The 22,520-nt window shown below is 36.6% G+C and overlaps 1 protein-coding gene across 11 annotated transcripts; it reads left to right on the forward strand.

Moving 5' to 3' along the window:
* The first annotated feature begins 853 nt into the window (after positions 1 to 853).
* LOC113113032 (elongation factor 1-delta-like) lies at positions 854 to 22,394 on the forward strand. 11 transcript variants are annotated; one of them, XM_026279140.1, is made up of 11 exons: positions 932 to 990; positions 2,315 to 2,365; positions 14,089 to 14,594; positions 16,275 to 16,395; positions 16,720 to 16,791; positions 19,197 to 19,262; positions 19,652 to 19,739; positions 20,602 to 20,702; positions 20,792 to 20,992; positions 21,072 to 21,266; positions 22,267 to 22,394. In XM_026279140.1, the coding sequence occupies exons 3-11, from the start codon at positions 14,092 to 14,094 to the stop codon at positions 22,303 to 22,305; spliced, it is 1,386 nt and encodes a 461-aa protein (XP_026134925.1). In that variant the 5' UTR covers positions 932 to 990; positions 2,315 to 2,365; positions 14,089 to 14,091; the 3' UTR covers positions 22,306 to 22,394. The 11 variants fall into 11 exon arrangements, with proteins under 11 accessions (XP_026134975.1, XP_026134993.1, XP_026134984.1 ...); XM_026279190.1 differs by lacking the exon at positions 14,089 to 14,594 and having other exon boundaries at positions 854 to 990; XM_026279162.1 differs by lacking the exon at positions 19,197 to 19,262.
* The last annotated feature ends 126 nt before the right edge of the window (positions 22,395 to 22,520 follow it).

The raw sequence follows: 22,520 nt of genomic DNA on the forward strand, positions 1-22,520 counted from the left end.
CACAAACTCAGGATCAAATCCCGAGCTGACAAAGAAAGTTGATGATCAGCATCATGGTACCAACAAAGCCAGATTGGAGAGGTTTGGTTTTGTTAACTCAAAACTAATCCTTTGACTCTGAATTTGTTCAGCTACCATCTTGGTACAGGCCCCTGGTTTCTCAGACAAGGTTTGGGCTAAACTAGGATAAGGCCATAGCTCAGTTAGGACGTTTAAGTATTTTTTTTTATTAACATGCCTTATATTAGAAGAATCATTTCTTGAGTGCATCTTGAGACAAAACAAATACTGATATATTTCAAGATCAGTCAGTAGAAGGTGCTTTCAGTTAAAACAGCTCAGATACACACTTTAGTGTTTAAGCAATGTCTGTGAAACTGGGGCAATGTGTCCTAATGATGTAAAACAATGTTTCGGTGACATCGTCAGATAATACCCATCTGTCGTTCAGAAGTAAGAAGCTACAGAAGTATAAAATAATAACTATTTCCGAAGTAGTTTTGGCATTAATTCATAAGAGCTAAAGAGAAGTCAAAAAGTCTCACGAAAATTAAAATAAAAAACCAGAATTTTAGTAGAAAGTTTTTATTTGTAGTTTTTATTTGATTTAATAGCTTTAATCTGAGCTCGTATTAACGTGCAGCTGTTAGGTCGGGCACGAGGACGGAATGTTTCACTGCAACGTAACTGAATGTACCATCTCAGTTCTGGGGGTGTGACATTCATAACATCCTTGCACTCTTCTACATTTTACAAGTTTTTACATATTGCATAACATTAAACAATTGTTTATTAATATTTACGTATATAAGAAAGTTCAAATCGTATGGCCTTTGTAGAATAGTACCATATGAACAATTAAATGTAAATGAAAACCCCTCTGTCAGCTATAAGTGCGCGTTACCCGGTTTTCTCAGTCTCTTTCTGTAATAAGGACTCCGGTGGGGAAGTTGAACTCGAACCGCTTGTCACTTATCAAACTCTTCGAAAGTAAGTAAAATTTTAGTTTTCACTAACACGATAAGTGGTAAAAATATTTTACTTTTATCGTGTTATTACTGAAGTGTTCCGCTGTGCATGTCGCGCCACGTGGTGAAACTCAGTTAAACCTCCCCGAACTTGTTCAGCTTCCTCCACATCACGCACTCACAGTCTATCAGACGTAGATAAAAACCCATGTTTCACGAGTTTATAAAACTGTCATGAAAGCATGTGGAGTTGAAGGTGACAGCATACATGAAGTTTCAGTGTTGTAGGTTGTGTTTCATGTGTTCATAAACAGGGTGGGTCATAAAAAGCATCTGTAACGGATCTGTATGTGTCATCTAATCCTGACCTACAGGTCTCTATCAGCTGGTTTAAATCTGGGTTACACGTGTTACTCGGGTTTATTTGCTCTCCATGTCCTACAAGCCAGTGTCAGTCTCATTGACTCCCCCTTTTTAATTGGCACAAATAAAACGTGCATCTATTTCACTTCATATTATGAATTTCTCTCCATTTGAAATGCCAAGGTAAGTTTAATGGTATTTTATGAATTCATTACAATTAAACAGTATTTTTTTTTTTATCATGCTTTGCATTTGAAAATGACAGCTTGATAGATGGCAAACAATACAATTTGTAACTTTAATTATTCTTGTTTTAAACACCATAATTTGATGTATCAAACATGCTCTTTCTTGAGACATTTTTGATAACAGCACTGGACACTGTAAACAAGCACAGTAACCTTTTATAAAATTCTTATTATTGGTCAATTTTGGAAATAATGGAAAATAATGCTATATGTCTTCATCACTCTATGGGTCGATTAACTAACAACACTGGAAAATAAGCTTTGAAAATGTGGACAAAATTTATCTAAAGGCTGACCTTATTGCATATGCATTTGTAGGAGTTTCCCATTCAAATGCAATATTTATGGGAGGGGAGTATAAAATTAAATAAAATTATATTAAATATTCTGCTATTAAATAAAAACTGATTCAGCATTCACTTAAAATAAGTTTATTGAAATTTCAACCTAAAAAACATGTCTTAAGTTAACCTATTCTGGCCTGACACGTCTGGGATAGTTGCTAATATGAAAATCCTTGGTAGATTGCATTGGTCATTTTGTGTGTTTTACATTTGCACATTGTCAGTATATCACCTGCAGAACTTTCCGCTCCCATCTATGCTTTTACAGGCTTGTAGTCCCAGGCTAATTTGCCCCATTTAGTCAGTCTTTTGTGGGCCACTGGTTTCAGATGAGTTAGTCCTTGATGCTCATTTCTCAGCTCATCTAATAATTAAATGCTCATTGTTAAAGGGAAGGTAGAAAGCCCTCGTCATCTGTTGTTTTCGCTGAACACTTCAGTGGGTGAGTGTGGAAATGCACTGCATGATGTGTTTGTAATTTGTGTGGATTTTCAAGCTAAAGAATAGTTAATGTAGTTTAGGAGTTTGGATTTTGTTGGAGTTTGAATTTTGGCATGACTTCGCCTCATTTTCAATGTTATTTTCTCTTAGGGTAGGAAATGATTTGACTACTGTCCTCCCACCCTTAAAAACACGTTAATAGAATGTTCCTGGCTATTTTCAACGTGATTGTTACCTTTTTCACATAATGTACACTACAGTATGTGTTGCATGTCTCGCATAGCCAATGTTTCAGCTGTTGGTGTAGCATTTGGCCCAATCAAGGTTTGGCAGGTTAGCACGGTCCAGTTAGTCCTTCCTGGTAGATGCCCTAATTGCACTATTAAAATGTTTCCATTGACCGACATTAAAATATTAAATGAGATGGTCAACTTTATGTAATGACATTTAAATGTACATTTAATATTCTTTGGAGACTTTTGCTTTTCACATCACAGCTCAGGATAGTTTCCAGTGAAGGGATTTGGGATTGTGTGCATATTTCTCTGATTTTCCTGTTTATTGTTCAGATGGCATTTATTAACCAGGTGATTATCTTAGAGAAAAGATGTGGTAATCAACAGCAAATTGCACATGCATTACACATCATCAAGTTAAAAATAAGATAGAATATATGCATTTTAAAATATTGGCATTTGACTGCAATTTTATGTTAATTGTTGGGTATGGCCAAAAAGTTAACTTCTTGTTCATGCTGTTTTGTTCAACTTGCATGGCTGATTTTTAAAAAAAAAAAATTCAAAGAGATAACGATTTGGTAATTGTCAATGGATGTAACGATTCACTAGCTCGCAGTGCGATACGTTTCATGATACTGTTTCACAATACGATTTGTTCACATTTGTTTTAACAAAAATTTTAAATACCAAATCAAATAAATAATACAATTAATCTTTATATAAACAAAGGATTTTCCTTTACTCTTTCATTTGAAATTAAAGGAAACAACTGTATTTTTATCATTATCCAAACAATGATGCTGCATACATGAAGCATGAGCTGTTGTTGATTCAAATTTGATTGTATAGTTAAAAAATTTAGAGCAAAAACAGATTGTTTTAAAATTTATACTAGATCAAATTCATCTGCATTAAACCAAAATGGCCAACTGGCAACACGAGCACAGATTAACATTCTGACAGCAGGTGGCGCTTATGGAACAGCAGCGATACAACGTTTTCCTGCATTGTGCTTAAATAATAATTTAATATGCATTATACAGAGACAAAATGAGAAGAAAATACTAGAGCCCGACCGATATGGATTTTGGGGGCCGATCCCGATATTAACTCGAAAAGAGTCGATTTATAAGCCGATATTTTGATTTTGAAAATAAACTGGATATTAGACCCATTTCCTATAAACTGCACTTACACAAAATTCAATAGCAAAATATCTGCCTGTTCTATGTATGTGGGCTGTATAAACCACTTTCCAGAAAGGATTTATGTTAAAAAAGCCTTAGATTACAGTCTCAATGACTAAACAATTGCACATCAAAAGTATATATTTTTTTAATGATCAAAAAACAGTCTGATTTTAAACATTTAACACTTTTACTTTCTTCCATTTGAAGCTGGTTTTAACAGTCTGTGTGTGTACTATAAATAAATTATAATACTAAAGTTGAAGTATTTGCAGAAGTAGTCCCACACTTTGCTGCTACAGCATTCACCTTTTTCAGCCATCTGTAGGGAAGAAAGAGAGACCGAGAAGGAATAAGCGTGTATTAATATCACCATGTATCATTACTCATGTCATCATTAGAATTATAATAATAATTAAAGCTGCAAGCAGCGATGAACGGGCCCTCGCACCCGGGCTTACCGGCAGTGAGTGGCTTTAGTTAATAGGTGAACGGTGAGAAATATGCGTTTAAACTCATAAATATAAGTAGAATATATCAATGTTTATTCCATATATGTGCCAATCTTCCTGTTGCCAGCAGGTGGCGCTATCATTATAATGGAATATTGGCCTTCAGATGTGTTCAGGGCAGGACTTTTATCGAACATGTGAGGTTTGGGGAGGATTGGACACTTTATGCCTGAGTTACAACAACATCCTATTTCGTGGCGAAACAATGAAATTTGTCAGGCCGCCATGGACACGCCCTTTAACGAAACCTCAAGATCTTCGCAATTTAAGATCGCAAAAGGATTTAGATTACACGGACCAAGTTTGGTGTTGATCTGAATAAATATCTAGGAGGAGTTCGTTAAAGTACAACCCCTGAAAATGGCCAAAACAACAGCAATTTTGAAGGGAAAATTCAAAATAACTGACTTCCTGTTGGGATTCGGACTTCGTACCAAGAGACTTTTTCGTAGATATTGGTGTGTTACATGTGTGTACCGATTCTTGTACATGTACGTGAAACATAGCTCAAGGCGCACTCCGTTTAAAGTGTATACGCACTCCGTTGAAAGTGTATAGGTGGTGCTATTGAGCCATTTTGCCACACTCGATGGAATATTGGCCTTCAGATCTGTTCAGGCCAGGACCCTTATCACACAAGTGAAGTTTGGGCAAGATCGGACATTTTATGCCTGAGTTATAACATCTTTTATTCCCATGGCGAGACATTGAACTTCATCACGGCGCCATGGACACACCTTTTAACAAAAACTCAAGATCTTCACAACTAAACATCACACAGGTCTTTAGATTAGACTGACCACAAAAAAGACATTGATGTCATAAAATTTCTAGGAGTAGTTTGTCGCAGTGTAAAATATGTAACTTCCTGTTGCCAATAGGTGGCACTATTACTATAACTGAATATTGGCATGTAGATCTGTTCAGGTCAAGAGTCTTATCCAACATGTGAAGTTTGGGGCAGATTGGACATTGTATGTCTGAGTTACAGCAACTTCCTTTTTCATGGCGAAACATCGAAATTTTTCAGGCCGCCATGGACCCGCCCTTTAACGAAACCTCAAGTCCTTCGCAATTTATTATCGCAAAGGGCTTTAGATTACACTGACCAAGTTTGATGTTGATCTGAATAAATCTCTAGGAGGAGTTCGTTAAAGTACAACCCCTGAAAATGGCAAAAACAACAGCAATTTTGAAGGGAAAATTCAAAATAACCGACTTCCTGTTGGGATCCGGATTTCGTACCAAGAGACTTTTTTGTAGGTATTGGAGTGTTACATGTGTGTACCAATTTTTGTACATGTACGTGAAACATAGCTCGAGGCGCACTCCGTTGAAAGTGTATAGGTGGCGCTATAGAGCCATTTTGCCACACCCGGTGGAATATTGGCCTGAAGATCTGTTCAGGCCAGGACTCTTATCACACATGTGAAGTTTGGGGAAGATCGGACATCTTATGCCTGAGTTATAACATCTTTTATTCGCATGGCGAGACATCGAACTTCATCACGGCGCCATGAACAAGCCTTTTAACGAAAACTCAAGATCTTCACAACTGAACATCGCACAGGCCTTTAGATTAGACTGACCACAAAAAAGACATTGATGTCATAAAATTTCTAGGAGTAGTTCGTCGCAGCATAAAATATGTCACTTCCTGTTGCCAATAGGTGGCGCTATGACTATAACTGAATATGGGCATGTCAATCTGTTCAGGTTCGGAGTCTCATCAAACATGTGAAGTTTGGGGCAGATTGGTCATTGTATGTGTGAGTTATAGCAACTTCATTTTTCATGGCGAATCATCGAAATTCGCCAGGCCGCCACGGACACGCCCTTCAACGAAAAGTCAGGATCTTCGCAATTTTACATCGCAAAGGCCTTTAGATTAGGCTTACCAAATTTGGTGTTGATTTGAAGAACTCTCTAGGAGGAGTTCGTTAAAATACAACACATGGAAATGACCAAAATTACACAAAATATGCTCATAATATTAAAAATAACCGATTTCCTGTTGGGTTTAGAATTTCGCTCCAAGAGTCTTTTTTGTAGGTATTGGTGTGTTACATATGTGTGCCAATTTTCGTGCATGTACGTGAAACATAGCTGGAAGGCTGTTGATTTTCTTGGTATAGGTGGCGCTGTCGAGCCATTTTGCCACACCCTCTTCTGAATCCTATATCAGACGAAAATTTTCACCAGGTTTGACGAGTGTGCAAAGTTTCATGACTTTTTGAGCATGTTAAAGCCCTCAAAAATGCGATTCATTCGGGAGAAGAAGAAGAAGAAGAATAATAATAAATATAGCTGCAAGCAGCGATGGCGGGCTCAAGCCACCAGTGCCATCGCCACCCCGGTGGCATCAGGTAAACTGTGCCCAGCGGGCACATGCATTCACAATATCCCTCTGGCAGTGAGGTTTTAAAGGATATGGCAGTTAAAGAGTTAATCTGAATCATCTAGACTTTAAAATCACATTCACAGAACAATATATATATATAACTTTAGTAACACTTTACAATAAGATTCCATTCATAAACATTATGTTAACATGAACAATATTTATATAGCATTCATTCATGTCAGTTAATATTCCAAATTAAACATTAAAACATTGTTTTGTGATTTTTTTCCAAGCACATTTTACCAATTCTAAACCATATCAATCTTAATAACTACCATTATTTTTTATTTAATCATTTATGAGTGCTATACAATAGTCCAGGAAAGCTGGAAGAGAAAAACAGGTCAAGAAGAACTGACAAAAAGAATTGCAAAATAATTAGGAATTAATGTGAAGATTAATTTTTAGTCAATTCTGCAAGACAGACTTTCAGGAAAGGAGGTGGAATAAAAATGAGCTTCTAAATCTTAATCCCGGATTCTGGAAGATATATTCCTCAAACCATCGGACAAGAGGAGGTGGTGCTGGTCCTTCACGAGTCACTCTAATCTGTTAATTAAGCCTATATATAAAGTCTTAATATATAGTATTTCACAATACTTCATAGTATTCTAATTAAATAATTTTTTGGAATCTTAGATCTCTCAGAACCTGGCACATTGTAATTCTGAGACTCCAGGAAAGTGGCAGGTCACAAACACCTGCATTTACCTCTTGTTGTGTTACAATGGGTTTATTGTGTGCATTTGTGGTAATATTTTATTTAAAAAAGCTCTTAAACAAGAATAAATTCGTTTGTTTTGAGCTCGACACTGTACGCGCTGATCGGAGGCGGTGGTTTCAGATAGGCAGCCGCAAATAATTCATTTTCACACAAACAGTTCAAAAACATCTGAATTTAGCTCTTGGTGTGTTCTAATTGGTTGATTGTGTGATATCGCTGTAATAATTTATTTTTAAAAGCTTTAAAACAGGAATAAATTCGTTTTTTCTGAGCTCTTTACTCCAGACGCTCGTGATCACAGCGGTGATTCATCTCTCCTATTTCTCACGTATCTCTGGCCAGAAATAATTTATCCATGAGCCCTGAACCGGTAATAATCAGATATGTTGGTTTAGCTTGTCAGTGTGAATTAAATCTAAGTATTTATTTGTATTTTTAACCGATTTAAAAGTGAAAGTAAAAGTCCGGGAATTGAACCTGTAGGGGCGCTATTTCTCTCAGACAATGGAAGTCTGAAGCACATATACTCAAACAGAGGGACAGAGTGAGATGAGATGTCTGACAGTTTTTTAATTCTCTGTTATCCATACAGTGTTGTAAAGTCGTGAAACTATCCATATTTACTCAGAATGACTTTTTTTTCTGTACGAAAAAAGGTTTTGAAGTGTTTGGAATTTAAAAATGCAGAAAAATTAATAATTCCATTTTTACTGTCATTTAAAAAAATCACCACGACAAAACCGTTTAAGCTATCCAAAATCCATTGGCAATTTAAGTTGTTTAAAATGTTTTGGCATCATGTAGACAAAGTTTGGTGTGTATAGTGTTACTCTCCTCTGAGCAGTATGCATTAATTCACAGCTAAATGTAAAAAAAAATCCACATTCAAATCAAAATAGCTGACTTCCTGTTGATCGTAGCTGATGACTGTGAATTAGAAAGTTGTCCGTCTTGATAAGAAAAATTTTTGTACCGAGTTTGGTGTCTGTAGCTAAAACTAACCCCGCCACTTTTGACAAAAGGTGGCGCTATAGAGTGCCTCTTCCATGCCCTCTTATGAACTTTTGCCAGTGTCTAGTTATCATAAATACTGATATGTGTTCTGAGTTTGATGAAATTCTAAGCATGTTATATGCCTCAAAATCACCTGAGAAGTATTCCAGTTTAACATGTTGCCACGGCAACAATATTTTTAGATATCAATATCCCCCCAGCAGATTTATATCGGCTGTGTTTTAACATTATTCTGATGAAGTTTGAAGCAAATCGAGTAAAAATAAGATGCTGAATTCAAATCATTTTGAAAATGACACACTTCCTGCTGCCAGTTGGTGGCGCTATAACTTTGACTCCTAATAGTCACATATATGCGATCGACATCATACAACGAATAATCTGATGCAGTTTGATTAAAATCAGGAAATGTATGTGGATGGTATTAGACACTTCCTGTTTCTCATTTCTCGCCATAATTTCAACACCTCGCCACGAGCAAACCGTTCGAGATATCAAAAATCCCCTGGCAATTTTTCATCCCCAATGTCTTGAGATCATGTTGACCGAATTTGGTGGCAATCGGCAAAAAAACCTATGACAAGTATTTCAAATTCCAGAGCATGCGCTTTTTACATAACTCTAAATAGCTGACTTCCTGTTGGGCGGAGCCGAATGACATGCAGTACGAAAGTTGTTCAGCACGATGAGATCTATATGTGTACTGAGTTTCATATTAATACGAGCAAGTATGTGTGAGCTATACATCAACATTTATGACTGTGTTCCAGGGGGCGCCATAGAGCCCCTGTGCCACGCCCGGGTCCCAGCCTCTGCAGGCTCCTAAAGGCCACAGATTCCAAAGTGTGCGTTTTTGTGAGTGAGTTTTTGAGTATGTTAAGGACCCCAAAAGCCCCCACAACTTTGACGAAAAATATGAATACTAAACCCTAAATATCCAACTTCCTGTTGGGCGGAGCCTATGACATGCAGTACAAAAGTTGTTTGGTTTGATGAGATCTACATGTGTACCGAGTTTCGTGTGTCTACGTGCAAGTATGTATGATATATGGCCCTCAGTATTCCAGGGGGCGCTGTAGAGCCCCTGTGCCACGCCCGTGTATCAGTCTCTGCCCGGCCCTAATGGCCGCAGGTTCCAATGTGTGTGCCAATTTTCAAGACTTTTTAAGCATGTTAAGGGCCCCAAAAGCCCCCGAAACCTTGAAGAAAAATAATAATAATAACAAATAATCCTAAGGAAAACAATAGGGCTCTCGCCCTCCAGGCTTGAGCCCTAATAAATTAAAGCTGCAAGCAGCGATGAACGGGCCCTCGCACCCGGGCTCACCGGCAGCGAGTGGCTTTAGTTAATAGGTGAACGGTGAGAAATATGCGTTTAAACTCATAAATATAAGTAGAATATATCAATGTTTATTCCATATATGTGCCAATCTTCCTGTTGCCAGCAGGTGGCGCTATCATTATAATGGAATATTGGCCTTCAGATGTGTTCAGGGCAGGACTTTTATCGAACATGTGAGGTTTGGGGAGGATTGGACACTTTATGCCTGAGTTACAACAACATCCTATTTCATGGCGAAACAATGAAATTTGTCAGGCCGCCATGGACACGCCCTTTAACGAAACCTCAAGATCTTCGCAATTTAAGATCGCAAAAGGCTTTAGATTACACTGACCAAGTTTGGTGTTGATCTGAATAAATATCTAGGAGGAGTTCGTTAAAGTACAACCCCTGAAAATGGCCAAAACAACACTAATTTTGCAGAGAAAATTCCAAATAACTGACTTCCTGTTGGGATTCGGACTTCGTACCAAGAGACTTTTTCGTAGATATTGGTGTGTTACATGTGTGTACCGATTCTTGTACATGTACGTGAAACATAGCTCAAGGCGCACTCCGTTTAAAGTGTATACACACTCCGTTGAAAGTGTATAGGTGGCGCTATTGAGCCATTTTGCCACACTCGATGGAATATTGGCCTTCAGATCTGTTCAGGCCAGGACCCTTATCACACAAGTGAAGTTTGGGCAAGATCGGACATTTTATGCCTGAGTTATAACATCTTTTATTCCCATGGCGAGACATTGAACTTCATCACGGCGCCATGGACACACCTTTTAACAAAAACTCAAGATATTCACAACTAAACATCACACAGGTCTTTAGATTAGACTGACCACAAAAAAGACATTGATGTCATAAAATTTCTAGGAGTAGTTTGTCGCAGTGTAAAATATGTAACTTCCTGTTGCCAATAGGTGGCGCTATTACTATAACTGAATATTGGCATGTAGATCTGTTCGGGTCAAGAGTCTTATCCAACATGTGAAGTTTGGGGCAGATTGGACATTGTATGTCTGAGTTACAGCAACTTCCTTTTTCATGGCGAAACATCGAAATTTTTCAGGCCGCCATGGACCCGCCCTTTAACGAAACCTCAAGTCCTTCACAATTTATTATCGCAAAGGGCTTTAGATTACACTGACCAAGTTTGATGTTGATCTGAATAAATCTCTAGGAGGAGTTCGTTAAAGTACAACCCCTGAAAATGGCAAAAACAACACCAATTTTGAAGGGAAAATTCAAAATAACCGACTTCCTGTTGGGATCCGGATTTTGTACCAAGAGACTTTTTTGTAGGTATTGGAGTGTTACATGTGTGTACCAATTTTTGTACATGTACGTGAAACATAGCTCGAGGCGCACTCCGTTGAAAGTGTATAGGTGGCGCTATAGAGCCATTCTGCCACACCCGGTGGAATATTGGCCTGCAGATCTGTTCAGGCCAGGACTCTTATCACACATGTGAAGTTTGGGGAAGATCGGACATCTTATGCCTGAGTTATAACATCTTTTATTCGCATGGCGAGACATCGAACTTCGTCGCGGCGCCATGAACAAGCCTTTTAACGAAAACTCAAGATCTTCACAACTGAACATCGCACAGGCGTTTAGATTAGACTGACCACAAAAAAGACATTGATGTCATAAAATTTCTAGGAGTATTTCGTCGCAGCATAAAATATGTCACTTCCTGTTGCCAATAGGTGGCGCTATGACTATAACTGAATATGGGCATGTCAATCTGTTCAGGTTCGGAGTCTCATCAAACATGTGAAGTTTGGGGCAGATTGGTCATTGTATGTGTGAGTTATAGCAACTTCATTTTTCATGGCGAATCATCGAAATTCGCCAGGCCGCCACGGACACGCCCTTCAACGAAAAGTCAGGATCTTCGCAATTTTACATCGCAAAGGCCTTTAGATTAGGCATACCAAATTTGGTGTTGATTTGAAGAACTCTCTAGGAGGAGTTCGTTAAAATACAACACATGGAAATGACCAAAATTACACAAAATATGCTCATAATATTAAAAATAACCGATTTCCTGTTGGGTTTAAAATTTCGCTCCAAGAGTCTTTTTTGTAGGTATTGGTGTGTTACATATGTGTGCCAATTTTCGTGCATGTACGTGAAACATAGCTGGAAGGCTGTTGATTTTCTTGGTATAGGTGGCGCTGTCGAGCCATTTTGCCACACCCTCTTCTGAATCCTATATCAGACGAAAATTTTCACCAGGTTTGACGAGTGTGCAAAGTTTCATGACTTTTTGAGCATGTTAAAGCCCTCAAAAATGCGATTCATTCGGGAGAAGAAGAAGAAGAAGAAGAATAATAATAATAAAAAACAAAGCAGATACAAGAGGGTCCTCGCACCTCGGTGCTCGGGCCCTAAAAACAAAGCAGATACAAGAGGGTCCTCGCACCTCGGTGCTCGGGCCCTAATAAACTTGGATCTCCTACATAGGCAAACATTTAAAAAAAAAAAATATATATATATATATATATATATATATATATAATATAATATATTTGGCTCTAGAAATTACTTGAGGTCGACCGATTTATCGGTTTTGCCAATTATTCTGTACCAATAGTTAATTTGCTGGAACAATCGGTTATCGGCAAAAATCCATGCCGATAGTTTTCCGCGTTTCCTCCCTTGCTGGAGCGTCTGATAGTTTCCCTGGTTTGAGTCTGTTGCTGGAGCGGCTGAGAAGGCTCTGTTTTCATTATATAGTGCAAGAGCGGCCTCTAGTGGCTGAAATCACTGACAGCACGTGCTGTTTGTTTAGACAAGCTTGATGCTGAACAGAGCGAGAAACAGACAAAAAAAACTACCGCGCATGAGAGCACCATTCACATAGTTTTCCATTAAATTACATTGTATTTGCCCCGAATCGTTGTTAATGTACATAATGAATTGTATATTGTGGCTCTAATAAAGTCTGTATGTTTCATTAAGCTATATTTATATATAAGCTATATTTATTAAGCTATAATATAGATTGCTCTTTCCGTTTGCTCCGTTTTTTTAAACATTGAACTTCAAATTATCTTTGCCTCATTGTTCATTCTTTAAGTAAACTTGTGTCCGTTTGGTGAATAAATAAACTGTTTTAGACCACTGCTTGAGTTGAACGAGACTGGTCTGGAGTGTGTGTGATAAAGGGTCAGTTCTCCGACTCAGCGCAGCTCTTTTATTTTGGTTAGACTATCATTAAGTGCTCAATAATAGAAGCAGTTAAAGTGTGTGAGTATACATTGTGCTGGTATAATTGTAGGGCCCTATGTTTTCCCGCGATGCAGAAAACGGGGACAAATCGAAGAATCCATTCATAAAAATGGAATTCACAGTTTAGTGTGCGACGCATGCAGTGATTTCAGCGTCTGATGTCTCTAAATGAGGACGAAAACACATGAAGAACATCTCCAAAATTGCTTTGAGAGTCACTTCATGAGCATTTGACCATTTGAATTGAGCAGAAGCATCATATCACATGCACAGAATTGTAAAGGAATTCATTTATTTTGCAGCCTGTCAAAATAAAAGTCCGACTTTGAAGTCTGTTGTCCAGTAGAATGTACATAGCCTACTACTATTACTGAAATTTAAGCAAGCATTATTACTTTAAGATTAATAAACTTTAATTTAACTATTAAAAAGGAGTGGAGTAAAATTAAAATGGGAAAAAAAACAGAATCCAGAAAAATTAAATAAAGGAATTTGGAAAGAAATAAAATGGAATTTAGGAAACAATAAAAAAAAAGATTTGGGCCCTATTAGAGTGTGGTAATTTCAACATTTATTATTACTGTTACCTAGCTATCGGTATTGGCAGAATCCAATTTCGGTCGACCTCTAGAAAATACCATCCAGGCCTATACCTTTTCTGAAGTTCCCCTTTAAAGTTCCATTCATATAAACCTCAGCTCCAATTATATCAGGTTTTGTTTATCATCTCAACCGACTTGAATCATCACATATCATTAGGCAAGCCTTGTTACATCTCTAATTGTTATCTTTGGCCAGACTGCATGTTTAAAATTGACAAAATTTGACAATGTCTTAATTCAAAACTTCCATTTGTTTCATTGGTTCCATTGATGAATCCCTATTGGAATATTTCCCTCGAGAAATCTTAGTCTTCTGCTGATATAGACTGGCTGTTTTGCAGGCCTTCTGGATGTGCTTAGTTGTTTCCTTCTCTGTCCTCGTTTACTGTGTCCAACATCAGCTTAGACTAATTTTTCAGCATCTGCCTATTTTTATTTTTTCCCTTATATGCTGTGAATGAGCTAGAGAATGGAGAACCAGCGGGGGTCTCGAGGCAAAGAAGAAACTAAACACGAACAGACAAGGAATCTGCCGAATTCAAATGACGGAAAGAGGAAAAACACTCGTTTGTCCCGGTCTGAAAATCAGGGTCCTGAAGAAAAAGGTCTTTTGTGTCATGATCGGACCTCACAGGGCATTAGAGGAGAGAAGGTTTGGTTCAACCGCAGCGTATACGAGCAAGCAGATGATGCTTATCAAACCTTGTTGAGCGCAGGGACTGGGACACCTCTGGTTTCATCTTCCCCAAAAGATCGAATTCCCCGCACCCTTGTCTTCAGGGCTAAACGCAACGGTGCGCAACAACTGCAAGAGGAGGAGAACCAAACGTACACCCGTTCTTATGCATCACGTCAACAGCACCGGGGTTCAACCCACCAGCGCTCCTCGTCTGAACCCGATCGGCAGCTCCCAAAAAGTAACAGGAAGAGGGTCTTCTCGGAGACTGAACGTGCCCCTCAGAAAAGGGACAAGTATGGCTAGTTTAGGGGCATGGGACAATTAACTTTAAGGAACTGCCTTCTCATTTATTTAACGGTGTGTTTTTGTGAGTTGTTTGTGGATTAAAAAAAAAAAAAAAAGACCTTTCAAAAGCCTCAGCCTGGTTCGTGTCACCATTGGCTGTTGGGTGAAAGTTGATCCGTGTGAAACTAATCCAAGGGCTTTGGTACGCAAAATCTGTCCCATTGTCTGCAACCCGTGTTAGCAAAAAATTATAATTTAGTTTTAGTGGTTGAATGGACTTCAGTCCAAATAACCATTCTACAAAATCCATGTGAATGCGAGACCTGGAAAACATTACTACTTTTTTTTTCCTGCATCTTGAAGTTGGTGTTTAGATATACAGGGTTTACTATTGATCATTTGCAGTCTTTAATTTATCATTCTGAACAACTGATTCTGACTTTGACAGTAAAGGTCTGTTTGATCTGTTCATGGCAAGAATTAAATTAGATCATAACAAATAGATTAATGAAGGCTTTTTTCACAATAAGGTCTTTCACATACTTGAATACAAAATGCAATGCATCTCACAGTAGATTTTACACACTGGTGGTTCATTGTGTGGAAATGTACAGTATATTAAGGAGAAGTATAGATATTTGTATAAACTGATGATAGGTTGGTTTAGGTAGGTACATTAGTTGCAATACTTATTCCCATTTTGTCAGTATATTATATTGTTTGTCTGATTTCTTTTCATTGCTTGTTTGTTTATTGTTATGGCATATGTTCCTTGTTTTCAGATAAAAACAACAACAGTAAAATTACTTGCATTAGCTGTATTTAACTAGTTATTGTCCATCACGGCTGCTAAAGTTAAAGGGTTAGTTCACCAATAAATGACTCACCCTCATGTCGTTCCAAACCCGTAAGATCTCCGTTCAGCTTCGTAACACAGTTTAAGATATTTTAGATTTAGTCCAAGAGCTTTCTGTCCCTCCATTGAAAATGTATGTACGGTATACTGTCGAGAGGTGATAAAAAAATCTTCAAAGTAGTCCATGTAACATCAGAGGGTCAGTTAGAATTTGTTGAAGCATCGCCAATACATTTTGGTCCAAAAATTACGACTTTATTCAGCATTGGCAGAGTAGTGATGTCCGGTTCGCGAACAAATCATTCGGTTTAACCGGTTGTTCTTGAACCAGTTCACCAAATCAAACTGAATCGTTTGAAACGGTCCGCGTCTCCAATAAGCATTAATCCACAAATAACTTAAGTTGTTAACTTTTTTTTAACGAGAAAAGCTTGAATGCAGTAAAAACTCTAGTAATGATTCTGAATACTTTTTAAATTGTAAGGGGGGAAAAAATCCAAATTCAGTAGAACTAATAAAAACTAAATGGTTCTGAAACTAATAAATTGCCATAAGTTGTGAAAATACTGAAAAGGATGTATTGATACATGTTGCACATATGGATGGTGCTTGGCTTGATTTGTGCTTGCTTTATGTTTTAATGCTTTTTGCATTTTTTTTTTGTCTTGAATTAATTATATATATATATATATATATATATATATATATATATATATATATAAAAATAATCATTAGACTTGCATTTTGAATTCTTTTTTTTTTTTTTTTTGTACTTGAGTCTTTCTAAACCTATATGTTTAATTCTGATGCTCACATCTTTTTGTGTTCTAAGCATCACAATGAGTGGACTTCAAGGACTTGCCCAGGAGAACATCTGGTTTGACAAGTCCAGATACGATGAGGCCGAGAGACGCTTCTACGAGGGCATGAATGGCATCCCTCAGACACCTCAGGTACAGACCGACAGCAAAGCATAAGTTGAAAGTCTAAAAAATCTTCCTCAGTTTGGCTTTTCACACAAACCAGTAAATGTCTTGATGAATGAGGGTGACTGATTCCTCCTGGTGAGGCATGAGTTCCTGTTTACTCAGCTGCTGTATGTCCATCTATCATCTATTTTTCCAAGTGTCTGTTTTCTTTTCACTCATATGCTTAATAGTCTGCACTGACAGCGCTTCTCTATGCACCTGTGCATTTTTGTTTGCTTGCTTGAATGCTCACTCACAGCCTCTTGCTGTTTTTTTTTTGGGCCTTTTTAACCCGCTGTACCCTTCCAGGAGAAAGATGCTAGTGCCATCCTGCAGGACATTGCTAAAGCCCGACAGAATATCCAGCAATCCCTAGCCGGAGTGAGTACTGCCTCCGAAATATGAAAGAAATCATAATCTCAACTCATTTTTGGAGCAACTGAATCGGTACTGTAATCGTCTTGTGAAGCACATTTAAGTAGAGTTATTATTGACGCTAGTCCTGCATGGGACCAATTTGAAGGGCTTATTTAATTCCACTTCATGACGCTATGACCAAGTTGGAAGTGAAAATTGACAGGATAGTTTTTAGTTCAGCTGCTGATCATCAAGACTGGAGCTACAGTACAAACACTCCCACTCCAAAAATATCCCAGTGCTATTTTAGCATGTTTACAGAACCCCGTCTGTGCCCCTGGCAGGGAGAAATAAAATCAGCTGTAGTTATGGATTAACAAACTGTACATGTAGATTATTAACCCATGTACACGATTTATGAACCGTGTAAGGATTTGGAAGGGCGGGAGATTTGGTGGATTAATTCGTTTTGAAGTTTTGAATTTAAACATAAACCTGAATATATACACGCATACATACATACATAAACATATGCCATTGGTTGAGTTAATTATACTATGGAAACTCTAACAAACAGAAACTGTTTTAGAAAACTGAGCTTTTGTTGTTGTGCGTTCAAAACATATTACATCATATGTATTATATTTGCTAATATTGGGCCATTGATCGCCCAAATTAAGTACTTCTATGAAATAAAAAATAATTATACAGATAATGCTGTTTCCTACAAAAACGTCAAATTTAATATTTTAACTTCATTGCAATATACACTATATTCTCTAATTTTATATTGTCAGCAGCAAAGACATTGCAATAGAATGTATTTTCCAGATCTAATGGCAGTGAGCTGTATTTTGTAAAAAAATACATTTAATTTTCACTAAAACACCTAAATTATCAAAATGTATTTCTTGGAAACTGATAAAAGTTTGCATTATGCTGCATGTTAATAGTTTTGAATGGACCTTTACATTTGAAAACTAATAATGAATGTAAAAATATTTTAATTTTGCTTTTTCCAAAACATTTTGTTTCTTTTGGGCAAAAAAGTTGGTACATCGATAGGACCAATTAAAAATAATTTCTGTTTGCTGCACTATTTTTGAAGACTTTGCTTGTCAATATTTTAACTTATTTTACAGATTTCTTAAACTGCTCCATAAATTTCCCAAAACAGACAGAAGCTCCCACGGTCTCTTCTCAATGATGCTGCACTTTTTGATTCCTCTGTCAGCTGTTATAATTGACACCTTCCTTATCTCCAAAGCATATGCTTACTAGACACTTCAGAAAACTCTAATGCATTGACTCAGAATCAGAGATGACGTCAAATATTGTGTTCACCTAAATTCACTGTAGCAAACGGTCTTGTCGTGCAAGTAGGTCTAGCTTGATCTCCTTCCCAGCATGACATCTTTGGTTATGTTTGTGCCTGTGCTTTTTGCATTGTGTGTGCTACACTCAGTCTTTTTTTCATCTATCAGCGTTAATGTTGTAAGAAGGAAGCAGGTTGCTGTGCAGTTGCCTGACGATGTTAGTGTGTTTATGCTTTGTGCTTTTATGTATGAATACACAGCAAATGTGTGCTTGCATTTTTTTTTATTTGGATTTTGAGAAACTGTAAACATATCTTTAGTTCACCCTAAAATGAAAATTTGCTGTAAATGTACCTACCCCATGCCATTGAAGATGTAGAAGTGTGTTTCTTCATCAGAACAGATTTGGAGAAATGTAGCATTGCATCACTTGCTCACCAATGGGTCCTCTGCAGTGAATGGGTGCCGTCAGAATGAGAGTCCAAACAGATGATAAAACCATCACAATAATCCACACCACTCCAATCATCAATTAAATTACATTATTTAACTCTTAAGCTGTTGCTTCTGGCTAAAATACAAGTCCATAATGTTGTAATATACAGGACAAGTCATTGATGGATTTGTTTCTTACAAACATGCAGCTTTGTTTCACAAGACATTAACTGATGGACTGGAGTGGTGTGGATTATTGTGATGTTTTTTTGGACTCTCATTCTGATGGCACCCATTCACTGCAGAGGATCCATTGGTGTGAAAGAGATGCAAAGCAAAATGTTGCCAAATTTGTTTTAATGAAGAAACTGTCTTCTACTTCTTGGATGGCCATGTGCATGAGAATGTTAAGCAAAGTTTAATTTTGGGGTTTTCTTGTCCTTGAAAAGAGTTGTGCACAGTTGCACAAATATAGGTCTCAGCAACATGAAGGTCATTAAAAGACCAATTTAAAGTGAAGAAGAAAAAAGCCATGTAATGCATGCATTCATGTTTTCTATGATCGCTTCCTTTCTTTGAATTTTAATAGAGCAAAACTCTCTTGCTGTTACAGTATTTTATCCCTGTCTCTTTCTTTGATTTGTTTGTGGTTGTGGTGGTTAAATGTGAATCTCTCAGGCGAAGACCGCTCTGCAGAGTAATAAAGGGCACACTCGCACTCAAAAAACGCGGGAGAGGAAGACCGTAAGTGCTGTGGGGTGGTCTGAATGAAAGCATGTCAATTGAGCCTGGAGCAGTGTGGATCATATACACATTACTGCTTGACACTTACAAAACAGATGTTTTATAAGAGCACAGACATAATGCATGACAGTTTTCATGCATTCATATAAAGTTTAAGCGTTTAAGTAAAATGCATGCACATTCATGTAGTAAAATGTTATTTTAGTGTTTCCAACATATCATGCTATAAGTGCATCCACATGATTTCTATTTAGTTACAGGTGACAAATCTTTTATTTGGCATGTCTGCAGTCACAGCCCTGCATGGTGTGTGTTTTTTTTTTTTTAACAGTCAGTCCTTTATGAGATGTAGTTCACTAAAGTTCAGTTGTCCTCCATCTGCTTTGCAGAGTCAGAATGCCAGCAAGTCTGAGGATCAGAGTGAGCTGGTCTCTCGTATGAAGAGTCTGGAACTGGAAAACAAGAATCTGTACAAAGGTACGTATGAGAAGAGACCGATGTGATGGCTGTTCCAAAATCAAATGAATTGCCTACCTAGACAGCAATTTCACAGTCCTTGATTTGAAGACTTGATGGGTGTTTGTTGACACTTGTCAGTGAAATAAGCCATAATGAATGATGGCGATCCAGTGTGGCCACGTGCATAAAAACAGCACAGTTGAGAAATGTGCTTAACATGTAGGATTTCACTATATGATTCATCTCTTCTCACATGCCGCAATATAATAAAATGGCAAGCTTTTTTTTTTTCCAAGTGAGACCTTGATATGTTCATTGGATTTTAGTGGCAAAAATGATTCCTTGTATATTTGTAAACGCTTTCTTACATTTCTTTTGAGTATCTCTAGTTATCAGCTCTATAGTATTTTGTCTGCTAGAAAATGTGAAAAAGTACAGAAAATATGTAAATTTGATAAAATACATGTAATGTTACAAAATAAAACTGAAAATAAAATTAATAAAATCTATATAGACATGTCAAAAAATAAAGAACTAAATTATTAGAACTCTGAAATTGAAACTGAATAAAGTAGTATCTCAATACTATGATAGTTACATTTTAAATTGACTTATTATATATTTATATATATTATCAGTATTAATTTATGTTGGTTTTTTTTTTTAGGTTTGTTTTTGAACCCTTTCCCCCAGACTTTAATTCAATTTTATTTATTTATTAATTTAAATTTATTTATTCATTCATTCATTTTCTGCCAGCATGCTATAGTTTGAAACAGACCCAGAGATTGACTGCGTTTTGGCTGAAAATCCAGTTTGTTACTCTGTGTTGAAGCTGCTCGTGATCAGTGTGAGACTAATAGAGCTGTTAATTTTCCAGTGGTGGATGATCTGAGAGCAGTTCTGTCCAAACTGGAGTCCAGAATGGCTGTGCTGGAGAAGAGCCAAGCGCCGGCTTCAAAGACTGTTACTTTTACCAAGGTAGATGTGAAATCCTGCCCTCATAAAGTCAATGTTTGTGCATTAAACAAATTCAGTCATTCATAACCTGCATATTGTTTTATCTGAAGACTGCTCCTGTCCAGAAGCCCAAGGTTGAGGAACATAATGGCGCTGACGACGACGATGACGACATTGACCTCTTTGGCAGTGATGAGGAAGATGAGGAGGCAGAGCGTATCAAAGCAGAGAGGGTGAAGGAATACGCCCAGAGGAAATCCAAAAAACCAGCCCTCATCGCCAAATCCTCCATCCTGCTGGACGTCAAACCTGTACGAGACCTTAAGCACACACAATCTTTAAAGTGTCGAGGATAATTCCTCTGTTTCTAATATGTTTTTTATTGATCAGTGGGACGATGAGACGGACATGTCCAAGCTGGAAGAGTGTGTGCGCTCCATACAGATGGATGGCCTCCTGTGGGGAGCTTCTAAACTGGTTCCTGTCGGCTACGGCATCAAAAAGCTGCAGATCAACTGTGTCGTAGAAGACGATAAAGTGGGAACAGACATTCTGGAAGAGGAGATCACCAAATTTGAGGACTACGTAAGTGCAGTATATTTTTTGTTGAATTTGAGAATAAGATCTGGTCACGTTTCTCCCCACAATCAAAATACATTTTTTATTTTGTATAAAGAAAATTAAATGTCTTCAAATATTGTACTTTTTTTTTTTTTTTTTTTTTTTTTTTTTTTTTTTTTAATTTTTAGCTTTCAGTTTCCGTTCATCACATTGTACTTTTGCATTAAATCATAATTACTTTAATCCTGAAAATAAAGAACTGGCTTAAAATAATTATATTTATAAATTATAATTATAATAAAAAATATTATTTTTTATATATATATATATATATATATATATATATATATATATATATATATATATATATATATATATATATATATATATATATATATATATATATAAAATACTGTTGCAAAAAAAAAAAAAATTGGTCTTAAATATAGGCTTTATTTGTGCATTATATACAGTACATTTAAAAGCAAAACCTGTATATATTTGCATATTGTATATCCATAATATTGTAAATATGTCAGTAAAACGCTATATGTATAAACACTTAATTTATTGCATAATGGTAATTTTTATAAAATGGAGGATAAATTGAGGACAAATGAACAATTGCTTTCAAAATAAAGACCTAAAACACTTATATTAATGTTATATATTAAATTGTATTATATAAACTAGATTTAAAAAATAAGTTTTAAATATATTTTTAATTAAAATTATTTTATATTGCAATTTAAAAAACTGATTTTATATTGATGTATTAATATTTGCAAATGTGTGTTTTACAGTAATACAGTAACCGTAATAAAATTAATACAAGAATAAATTAAATTATTAAAATGAAAATTATCACAATGACCAAAAAACATTGCATATATTCATTAAAATAAAATAATTTATCATGGTTAGGTGAAATCTGAAAGGATAAGTTTTTTTTTTTTTTTTAGATGCACACTTTGATTACATTATATACTGACCAATACTTCACTTGTTCCTCATTATGTTGTAGGTCCAGAGTGTTGACATTGCTGCCTTTAACAAGATCTGAGCCTCTCACCTTCATCTCCGTTTCTCACTGGGTTACTGCTGCTTTTATATCACACAGTTACCAATAAACTGTTCAGCCACATGAACCAACTCACTGTTGACTGTCTTTTATTTGTGCTCTTTATTCATGTTCTGTTTTCACTTGTTTCTATTATATTGTCACTTTTTTATTTAAATGGTAAGTTCATGCAAAAATGAAAATGGTCATTCCATCAA

This window comes from Carassius auratus, chromosome 2 (genome assembly GCF_003368295.1).
Source record: "Carassius auratus strain Wakin chromosome 2, ASM336829v1, whole genome shotgun sequence".
NCBI classification, from domain to species: domain Eukaryota; kingdom Metazoa; phylum Chordata; class Actinopteri; order Cypriniformes; family Cyprinidae; genus Carassius; species Carassius auratus.